The following is an 11,830-nucleotide window of genomic DNA, read 5'->3' on the forward strand; positions in this document are numbered from 1 at the left end:
TGGATGAAATGAATCAGGCCGCCTTCTGCTAGCAACGAGCTCTGCGAAGATACAGAATGTCACGAATATGACAGCGACGGTTCTTTTCCAGATCATTATTCGATACCGAATGAAAATCTTGCAGGAAGACAGGAGATGAAATAGGTATTTTCGGAATCCTGACCCTGATTGCAGAATTAACATAATGAACCGTGGTATAAAACGCGTTAATTAGTGCCTGTAGCTTAATTAGTCAAGGTTATTTTTCGGTATGCAAGAATTTTTTGTGAGAATGAGCATATGAAATTTGTTTGATGTTCCTATTTAAAAATAAAACTCACTTCGAGCAACCTGAATTTGCTACAAAGCAAAAATTGTTTTTTCGTGCTTTCTTTATTACAAGTTAGAGACTCGCACTGTATGTATCATATTGTAGGTACTCTCCTTATTGATTTATTTTAACGAAAAATTATTTCTCTTTTGTCTACAAAATTTTCTGACAATTCTCATTATTGTCTGAAGATATGATCTCACTCGATCGAGAAACCGGTCACAAATAAAGTTTCTACAGGATTTTGTGGTTTATGACCTCTTCGTCTTCCTTTCTGATCATTTATTTTTGCCTTAAATCAATTCTTTCACTCTTATGTTCCATAAATAATATACCTAGTACAATACCTATTCCATTTAACTGATACAAAGACGAACCAAAGAATATACAAGGTGAGCCTTTGACTCAGGGTGGACGAAATTCCTTATTTACTGAGAGGATTTCGAGTGAAAACCGTAGCCTCCTACGATTCTTCGTTTTTGAGTTATCAGCAGAAAATGAGATTTTGACGATTTCGAAAAGTTCTTATAACTTTTTTGTCTTTGAAGTTACAGATCTGAAACTTGAACCTTCTAAAGGCGCTTATAGAATCCACTGACAAAAGATAACAAATTGGATAAAAGTTTGCATTTAAAGAAACGAAAGTTCCCCTAATGATTTGAAATGAAAAAATATTTTGAGCCAGTTTCAGAACTGTAACTTCAGAGACAAAAGAGTTATGAGTACTTTTCGAAATCGTCAAAATCTCATTTTTTGTTAATAACTCGAAAACGAAGCTTCGCAGGAGACTACCATTTTTCTGAAAAGAGCTTTTACATTACTTGAGATCCCCTCAGTAGACAACGTATTTTTTCCACCCTGTACGTATATTGAAACAGTAGATTCTTGGGATCAAAAGCAACACTTTCTTAAACTAATGACTAACTTTTCCGATTCGGACTAAATAAAAAGATATAGGCATGGGCCTAATGACTCATGCCTCCCCTGAAAAAACGTTTCTTCCAGAAGCATTTAGCCAAAGTAGCCAATTTTTCGATTTTCCCAGATATTTTTTATTTTTGGATATGAAATCACTCAAAAATTGCGCGTTATACGAAAAAATATGAAGAATAATATTATTTCCGAAACACTGATCAAATATTCATCAGTGGGCGTTCAACTTACAATCAAGAGTTGGGTTTTTGAATTTCTGGTATCTTTATGTTATGTAATGGTCATAATGAAGGGTGGAATTTTGTTTTCGTAGGATATTCATCACATCAATGAAAAACTATTTCATTCAATAAAGTTATATGCGAGATATAGGTACATAACTGAAATTTTTTTATGGATTCTCAACAGCCTGGATCTTTTCAAGCTAGCTGAATTGGAAAAAATGGTGAAGGGAAAAAGTGTTTCTTTTGACCTCAGGAATATTCTGTTAAAATTCATAGATATAGCAGTCAAAGACTCACCCTGCATTAAGGCTTTCGCTTATGAGAAATACATCAGAACTCCTACCTTTTGCATCCTCGACAATGATGATAATCGAATAAACACATCCTACAACACTCAACAAAAACAAAGCGGTTAAAGAAAACGAAAATTTCATGACGAAAAATAAAAATCAACACTAAACAACAAAAACAAAACTAAAACGTCATAACCTAAAAAGCGAAAGTTTTAACACTAGGAAAACTCAAACATCTCGCGCCGTTTTTCCACTCAGTTTCCTTCGATCTAAGGCGGCACCAAACAATCGAGCAGCGTCGCGTCCTGCTCTCAGAAGGTGCGAAAAAACAGCGAGATTTGTTGGCCGTAAACAATGGGATTCTTACGAAGGTCCGAGATGTCGGAGAAGAGACGAACGTTTGCTTGGGGGTTTATGTAACACTTCTACTCGTTTGTAACATTTATTGAGCGAATTTATGCGTTCGCATCAAGGATGCTAAAACAAATTGGTCTCGATGACGTCCAATCTCTCCTCTTATTTTTTTCACGGTTTTCGATTTTCACCGTGAGAACCTGGCTATGGTATAGAAGTTACGAAACGTCGATCTTTTTGTCACTTGTTCGAAAATGGGTCAATTGGTCGATCCTCTGTCAACGCTGTGGGCTCAGCGTTTCCGTCAGGTGGAACACCTATTTGCTCGGTGCTATTTTGTTTTTTGGTTGGCAAGTGAACTGCGGGGACTAACAGCAAGTTTCAAAAACTTTGATTGTTCGATCAACGATTTGACTCTCACTCGATTTCTAAAATGAACTCACTGAAACTTTTTCGTTTCTGAATGTATTGAAGAAGTAGCAATTGAGAGTAGTTGAATGGACGTATGAACATCATAATTTGATGCCAGTATGATATCCTGAAAACCCTTGACTGAATTATCGATGTCTATTTGTCAATCAAGCGTTGATTACCGGATCAATTCGATTCGTACTAGATAAAAACATGGCTATTCTAAGTTTTCATAATGAGCTCTGCCACCCCTATGAATAAACAGATTTCCCTTCAGTATAACAAACTAAATACATGACATCTACACATTTGTGGATCTCCTCCTAAACAAAGTTGCATTCAGCCAAAGTACCGAATTTTTCGAATTTAATAGCGTTTTCACTTTTGAATATCACACAGGGTTTTTTTGACATCAGGAATATTTTGTTACAATATATTCTTATGCACAGGGTGGGCAAAGTTCGTTGTCCACCGAGGGAATCTCGAGAGACATAAGAAAACTGATGATTTCCTAGCTGCTTTTTAGGAAAATTCTACGTAGAATCCACTAACGAACTCAAAATATTTTTTCATTTGAAATCATCAGGCTAACTTTCGTTTTTTTGAATGCAAACTTTAATTGAATTTTTTATTTTAGAGTTGGAAAAAAATGTTTTGTCAGTAGATTCTACGTTTGAAAGTGCCTTAGAATGTTCAAGTTTCAGATCTGTAACTTTTCGAAATCGTCAAAATCTCATTTTTTGCTAATAACTCAAAAACGAAGAATCATAGGAGGCTACGGTTTCCACCATTTCCTTGTTTCTCTAAAAATGAGCTAGGAAATGTGTCGTCCGTTTTCCTCCAGCTCTTATAGCGAGATCCTCTCGGACTACCACGAATATTGCCCTCACTGTAAAAGTCAACCACACACCCTGTATACTTAAAGAAATCAATTTTTAATTTACCTACAAATGCATTTTTATAGAAACTTACATAATCCTGATAACAATGGGATAGGAATAAGAATAAATAGGTATCGATATAATGCAATTTTCTATAATCATTCAAACAATGTCTACACTAGTTGAAATAATGGCACCTGACGTGTGTAATCAAAATAATGATGACATAGCGCTCTTGTAAGGATATCCATTTTTCAAGTTTGCTCGAGAATGATGCAATTCGCAATTTGAGTAAGATATTTTTTCGGTTTCTGCTCCCAACTCCAGAAAGTTGAATTTTTTTCGATATTTGGTACATGAAAGAACGTGTTCGTTATTAATTTTTTTTGCCTTCCGATTAACTTCAAACTAGCGTATTTTCGAATGAGTTTTTCAGAAAAAAACCACGAAGTCACAGCGAAATCGGAAGTTTACATTGAAGACATCCACTTCTGAAAACCAAAGCTTATACACATCTTTCATTCTTCTATCTTGGTCGAACGTTGAAGTCTACAGCGCTCTCCTCGTTATTAGCTACCTACTATACTTGTGTACCAACATCGACGTAAGAAAACGTTTTAGTTCCACTTTGCGATACCCCTCGAGATAAGTAATTAAGTGGCATATGAAACTTACTGTGGCTCCTAATTTACATTCATCTCCATTGTTCTGCCGACTGCGAAACGTTTCGGCGTTGGGATTTATGGGAGAATTCGCAATCCAGAGATTTGAATTGAAATGTGACACAGTCAAGGAAGCCGCGACCTTTGGTTCTTTTGCCATTCATGGCAAACGTAAAAAGTTGGCTGGGTATTCAGATTGGAGGCTGGTTGGCGCAATTTATAGATATTGTTCGAGATAAATGACGTTCTGTCCATTGATATACTGTTAGAGAGATGGGAAACAGTTGTTTCCGTTGTGATAGCCACGTGACAGTTAGTCTATACAGGGTGTCCCAAATTCGATGCTCACCGAAAGAATCTTAAAGACTTAGAGAAAACGTCTTCAAGGATCCCCAATCTCTTTTTTAGAAAAAATAAGATATCTTTCGATCTTGATTTGGAAGTTCGTAAGGATAATTCGAATATTTTGCTAAAAGTGAATCTATGGGTGGTAAGTAGATATAGATATTCTTGTGATATAGTTTTCCAAACGGACGAGGATGATTCTTACAAACCTCATTACGTCATTCGAAGATAACAATCCTACGATTGAAGGTTGCACTAATATCCAAGTGTTGTACTTGATGAACAATTGTTCTGCTGTTTTGCATGCCCAATTTTATGGTGGCTGAGTTCGCATCATTGAGATCCCGGATCGAAAATAAGCCAGGAAACATAAATTTAATGATTTCCTGATGATCTAAGGGTCCATTCGAAGGATCTGGCCAGGTCATTTCGAAAGTGTGGTTAGTAGATGAAAGATTACTTTTGAATTTTTTGAAACAATCTTTGATTGCAGTTCATTCACTCCTCAATTTAGGTTATCAAAGCATATGCAAGTTTAAACTGGATAATTATGAATTTCATTCATGAATTTTTCAAATGCACCGCGGAAACTATTCAAAATCCTTCGTCAAATATGGGGTTTTAAATTTTTAAATCGCTTCGTTTCTAGTTTACGATTTGGCAACAGCGCCTACTAGAAAATAAAAAGAACAATGGCTTGTTTATAAAATAACAGATGCTTATTCAGAGCCATCATTAGGCGCGTACTCACTGTCGAGCCTCAACACCAATCGGCCATAAAAATCCCATAAAATTTTACGACCTTCCTTGTTCGTCCCAGATTTCATAGACAGGCATCTTTGTCTATCTCATCAAGATAGGGTACTTGATGTCCTTTATTATCAACGCATATTTCAGTCGATGTTGCCAACTTGTGCAATTGAAACGAAACGCTTTAAAATTTGTATACCCATTTTTATTTTTCAGTACGGTTGAAATGGTTATTTCAAAATGTTTCAAAGATTTTCATAAAAAATACTACATCATTTTCGTCAGAAGGACTATTCCCTATTGACGTAGTAAAGTACCTAAACTAATGCATATTTTGAGTTCTTCAAACGAGTGTTTTATTTGTTTTTCGATTCTGAATTGATATTCAGTTTGAATTTTTCCTATAACATCAAATTGGCCTTCAAGACTTAGTTTCTCCTATTTGGAGACGTTAGACTAACCGTGACCAGGATGCAAGAATGCCGGGACTTAAAATTGGCGGTATTATCATTATGTTATTTATTTGTTCCATTTTGAAATGGGTCTGCTACAAGGCCAATGTCGAAGATGCAGGTTTATTCAACAATAATTATGGTTTTCAGACACGAATAGGTAGAATAGTCTTCGAGATGTCGAGAACTGTTTGCCAAATTAATTTTCCACCCATGAAGAAAATAAGGACAGCTTACTATTTTCTATTCGCCATTATATTCGTTCGAATTGCGTGAGGAAAAATCAAGTCTGAGGAAATCAGAATTTTGTCTTTCACGATGAGAACTATTCCATGCTATGAGTGGTCATCACAATCTGATTATTTTTTCAGGTAACTGCCTAACTGAAACTGTTAATTTACCACTGAAACTTTTAGAAATTCTGAACGATCCAATTGATATTCGAACTATCGATTTGCGTTCTGGTGGATGCGCAAACATTCGATAATCGAGAATTTAGCACTTTCGCCATTCAAACTGGTAAAAAACGATTCAATACTCACCATTATCTAGCGGTATGATAATCGACGTGATCTTCTCTCCACCGACTCCAGTGCTCTCTGTAATGATCGAATTACTCATCGATACATTTTTGGCAGTTTCTCCCCCATAGGCACCATTTCCAGCACTCGTTCCATTGCCCTCCGCCGTAACGTTCTTCTTTTGCGTAGAATCGACCTTTGAATCCACGTATTTTGTGGAATTAGACACAACGTCGTTTCTATCGTTCGCACTGAATAAGTAATCGGGGTTTGGATATGCTACAGGATCCTCTGGTTGTCTCTGCGGTCGTCTCTGATCGTATGGTCTCCTGTCGTGGAAGTCTGGTCTTGGATATCCCTTGTTGTTGGTGTCTATCGGATTTAGGTGTACTCTTTCGTCGTCGAATCCCACCGGTGGTCTTCTTCGATCATCATCGGGCATGTACGGTCTTCTGTGGTCACTTTCAGGTTTGAAAGATGGCCCGTAGTCGTTCTCTGGTCTCCTGAAATCATCTTCTGGTCTCGGAGGTCTTCTTATATCATTTTCTACTCTTGTAGGTCTCCTAAAGTCATCTTCTGGTCTTGGAGGTCTTCCTAGATCATATTCTGGTCTTGAAGGTCTCCTAAAGTCATCTTCTGGTCTTGGAGGTCTTCCTAGATCATATTCTGGTCTTGTAGGTCTCCTAAAGTCATCTTCTGGTCTTGGAGGTCTTCTGTGATCGTCTTGTGGCCTTGGCGGTTCTCTATGGTTGTCTTCTGGTCTTCTATAATCATGTTGATGTTCAGCAGGTCTCTTGTAGGAATTTCCTATGGGTCTTGGTCCATCTCTGTCGTCGAACATTTCCCAGGGAGGTCTTCTGTCCTCGTGGAAAGACCCCATCGGTCTGGGAACTTCATATTCGAATCTAGGTGGTTTAGAACCGGGGAAATACTCGTGGAAGTCTGGGTCGGGATGAGGTCTCGCGTACGGGGCGTCGATCCTGTCGTCCAGCGCCAAAGGTCTCAGATCGTATCCTCCAGGTCTTGGCCTATTCGATGCTATTGGCCTTTCGTCGTCGTACGGCCTGTTCAGATGGGTTGGCCTGAAAGGTGGTAAATGATGTTCGTATGGTCGATACGGTATATCATCCGGCTTTTCGTGGACCGGCTTATACGGTTTTTCAGCAGAAGGCTTGGAAGTTTCGGGAGCCGATTGAAAATCGTATGAATTCAGGGGTTTTTGAGGTTTGTCGTAAGAATAAGATGGTCTTTCGTCATCATACGGATTGGAAGGTTTCATTGGAGGTCTAAGAGGTCTTTCGTTGTATGGATTTGATGATGGATACGGTCTATTAGGATATGGTTTTCCATTTCCATAGGAATCCAATGGTCTTTGAGGTGTATTGTCGTATGGATTCGGTCGTTCATCGTAATAGGGATCGAATGGTGAAAGAAATTTGGGATTATCAATATATTCGGATCCCCATGGTCGGTTGGGACTGTGAGGTTTGTATCGGTCGTAATCGCTGGGTCTTTTATAAACATTACTAGTGAATTTTTCATCACCATACCCTCCCGACGGTCTCTCGTGATATTTGTCACCGTCATGATTGACATCGGGAATCCCTGGTGAGTATCCTTGTGGCCTACTCGGTCTTGGTTTGCCGTAGGTGTAAGGATTTTCACCTATCAGTATATCGTGTACGGGATGCAAATAGCTCTGAAGCCCAGGACTGACACTAACCAAGCTGCCTTGAATGTATTGAGTATATTCGGATTGATGGTTTTCAGGTTTCTGGTTTCCGTAAGAAGGCTTGACTATTTCTATATTTGGAATGCTGGTTCCGTAATGAACTGTGGGTTTTTGAGGTATATCCGAGGGTTTATTGAGGGCTTCGTTTGGGTAAGCCTGGGGTCGTGGAGGTTTCGCCTCATCGATCGTACTGGTGGGTTTTTCCGGTAGATAGGTTGGCTTAGGGCCGTTCTGAGCTGTTCCGTATTGTTCTTGCGTACTGGCCGATTGCGAGAGTGGAACGTCGTTGAAATTCGGTTTCGGTTTTGCCGCTTGAGGATCTATCACCAACTTGCAACCTAACTTTTTGATGTAGAGATCGAAATCTACGTTTTCTATTGTTCCGATCGGTTGGAGAGTGGCGGTTTCTTTGATGAAATTCTTGCCTAGTTCGCAGGTGGAGTTACCCTTCTCCCCTATCCTATGAAAATGAAAGAGAATTATGAAATGTTTGCCTAGCAATATTGAAATTCTTCAAGTTCTGCTTTCTTCTAAAATTGAAATTGATTTGAATTCGATTTTGTGATTATCTTGTCTGTCGTCATATGCAATTAAACCCATAAATCATAAATAACAGACCTTCTCACATAGCTATACTGTGGAAAGCAGTAAAGCAAAAAATAAGATGTGGCATTATTCAAAACTAGGAAAATATCTCATTCTATGACAATAAAATTTTAGGCTTACCCAAAGCTGAAAGCTTTACAAACGTCTCCCTCTGCTGTGCATTCTTTCTGACATTTTGGCACTGTATTTGCTTTGACAGTCTTGTAAATATCCCTAGAGTTAAGTCTATGCCCAATGGCTAATCTCTCGTAGCAATCTGAAAAGCGAAAACTAGAGTGATTTATCTTCCAGGAAAATTATCGTAGATCTAAATGTGGTACATATTCTGAAAGAGCGACCCCTCCAAAAATAAATTTAAGAATTTCATCCATTTCGGCATAACCGTTAGATCTTGAGGAAGTTTTAACTGAACCCAACTTTTTGAAAATTTTTCGAAGGTCATCTTTCGAGTAGTTTATCTTCGAGGAAAATTATCGTAGGTCTAAACGTGATACATATTCTGAAAGAGCAACTCTTCTAGTAATAAATCTGAGAATTTCATCCATATCTGCACAACCGTTCGTTCTTGAGGAAGTTTTAACTGACCCCATATTTCAGGGAATTTTTCGTAAGTCATCTTTAGAGTCGTTTATCTTCCAGGAAATCTGAAAGTGATACATATTTCGAAAGAACAACCCTTCTAGTGAAAAATCTGAGAATTTCATCCATTTCGGCACAACCAACCTTTCTTGAGGAATTTTTAACTGACCCCATCTTTTTCGGGATTTTTGGCCCTCCTACTGGAACCACCCTAGTTTTCAGTTTAGTTTTGCCAGAAGTATAAATTTCAATACCCATACATTTTCGGCTTCCAAACTTGACATTTCGTGAAATGGAAACAGTGAGTGGAAAATGGATAATTGGGGAATAAATAATAATCAATGTGTTGAATATGCATTTTCAGTGAATTTTAATTCTTTGTGAACATGCAGTTGATGTTCGACAAAGGAAACAGGGAAACACAATGTTTTCTCATAAATTTGAACGTTTCCTGCATGATTCAACAGTAATCGAAGGATTGTACTGAAGATCTCGAGTCATGCAGTGTATGCAGAGACGGACTAAGGTATAACTGGGGTAAAACATGTTTGGGATCCCGCCTCTTTTCTAGAGATGGACGGGATCGGAGTGGTGATTTTTTAGCTGAACAAGAATCACAAGTTTTCCTTCTTTTCAATGATAAAGTCCATATTTTCGTTTCCATTATCCCATCGTTGATGGAGTCGTAACCGTGTGATCATTTAATAACAGCATGCACAGAGAACAATGCAATATTTTGCGGATCATCAATTAGGTTCGACATTTGATTTACTATTTCACTCCTCAAGTCAACTATTATTTAAATGAGGCTCTTTATGTCCCTTCTGCGCTGTGCACTATTCTATTACAGAAGTATATTTGATACTTTTTAATATCAGAGAACGAAATTTGGAGTTTCTTTTGTAATTTCCGTAGTTTCAACACGACTTTTCTTCTTCCTTGCAATTTCGATGATCTAATTCGAAAAGATATCAAGATTACTACTCTCGTTAGCGTACAAAACAACATCAGATAGATACATCAAGAAGTAGTCACTAATTTATTCGCATTTGTAGCTTCGGGGTCCTTAGAATTTCCGTCCCAAATTCGCAACAATTATTCAGCTATAAAAGAATAACCGTATCTTCACCCGAATGAGCTATAACCTACTTATAATGCCAAATATTCGCAAAAAATAACATGGACGCGTAGCTAGCAATTCATCCGCCAGTCTGATTTGATTTGTCATAATTATACATGATTATTTCATTTGACGTTGTTCGTGAAATCACGTACTGAGGAACAGTTTTTGCGATTGATGCCTTACAATGATATTATTTCTTTTAATTCGAGTAACAGTATCTCGTTGTAATGTTAGGGTTTGCGGGCCTTTTCCTCGATTTTACGTTCAGGAGAAGATTCTGAGCATTGACCTCTTCTGGAGGCAGTTCTACGGATTTTTTTCGTTTATTTCGTTTGTACCTTAAGGAATACTTGAAAATTTTTGTCGGAATTTCAGATTGTTACAGTATTGGTTGTCAATTTATGACTTTTCTCTAATTCCGATACGGAAAAACACGACACTGACAACGTGAAAGTACTAGTTGAAAATCAACAAAGAAAGTGAAAATATAGGGAAAATTAATTTGACTGTTCAAAAAAAGTTTACGTGAATATCTCAAATCTTTTCGATTATAGCTCATCTGTTCAACGCTTCATATATTTTTTTGTCGAAATTGTCAAAATGAGTTTAATATTGAACTGAAATATTCACGGTTAGCAATTGCTTTTTGTAGTTAAAATAATCACAAGTAAGATAGAAATTTTTCGAAAATGAGGTACCCTATGACCTTACCATTAGTGATGACTTTGAGTTGATTATCTATTTTAATACTACACACTAAGTTTAGAGTCAAACACACAAAAACCACCAAAAACCGATGCCAACCACTGGAAATCATCGTTTATCACTGATTAATCCTGTTTCGTACAATAATTGCCCGAACAATTCAAACCATTGTTTCAAAGATGTGAAACTGAAATCACCTTTCACGATTCAACAACCGGCTTAATTTCCCGATTTATCCAATTATTCCCTCTACCAACCATGTTTCGGACGATATCTAAGAAGCGCCTTTATTTTCGCAAAATGTCGGCGTATGATTTTTAGGATCGCGTATTTATCTCGGCCAACCTTGATCCTGGATGGTTTCGGTCGAGTTCTCGAAGTGGATGAAACGAAGACGCGTTAGTATCAAGGATGGCGTACTGAAATGAGAATTAAAAAGAACAGAGCCGGTTATATACTGGTGTTCTTTCGGATATCAACAAGAGGGCAGTCCGCAGCAGCGCTTGATTGAAATCTGATGAAGGAGGAACAAGTATGCACTAAGGATACCTGTTCATTTTGGCAACAAGTTTGAAGATTTTGTTTCATCGTTCCTCAATTTTGAACCCTCAGGACTAATCGATCTTAGCCAAGTGCTGGGTGAACCGTTGTCGAATGTTACTCGATTTTGCATCACATTTTATTGATGATGTAATTCGTCAGATTTTGTCAAAAAAGTTACTTTTCATTTTTAATTGAGGAGTTTGTCATGCACTCTCTACTAGGGGTGGAAGGAAGTTAAACATGCATATATATGTTATTGACCAAAAAAAATACATAAAAAGTTCAAATAAAATAGAGTTCATAAAAGACGCCGTCAATGACCAAATCATCCTTATATTAGCAAAAAAGATCTATTCACGTCTGGCACAAAATGTTTGCCCTGAAAAAAACTTCATGAAGTTGAGGA

General features: G+C 37.6%; 1 protein-coding gene across 1 annotated transcript in view; it reads right to left on the reverse strand.

Moving 5' to 3' along the window:
* The window catches only part of LOC123306292, a 20,095-nt gene extending 8,811 nt beyond the window's left edge, over window positions 1-11,284 (reverse strand). The window contains exons 1-3 of the mRNA XM_044888204.1: window positions 10,888-11,284; window positions 8,595-8,730; window positions 6,158-8,328 (exon numbers count right to left, since the gene is read on the reverse strand). Coding sequence (XP_044744139.1) covers window positions 6,158-8,328; window positions 8,595-8,730; window positions 10,888-10,993 — 2,413 coding nt within the window. The 5' untranslated portion in view covers window positions 10,994-11,284. The remainder of the gene's footprint in view (window positions 1-6,157; window positions 8,329-8,594; window positions 8,731-10,887) is intronic.
* Window positions 11,285-11,830: the final 546 nt, after the last annotated feature.

The sequence above is a fragment of the Coccinella septempunctata genome, chromosome 2 (assembly GCF_907165205.1).
Source record: "Coccinella septempunctata chromosome 2, icCocSept1.1, whole genome shotgun sequence".
Classification (NCBI taxonomy): domain Eukaryota; kingdom Metazoa; phylum Arthropoda; class Insecta; order Coleoptera; family Coccinellidae; genus Coccinella; species Coccinella septempunctata.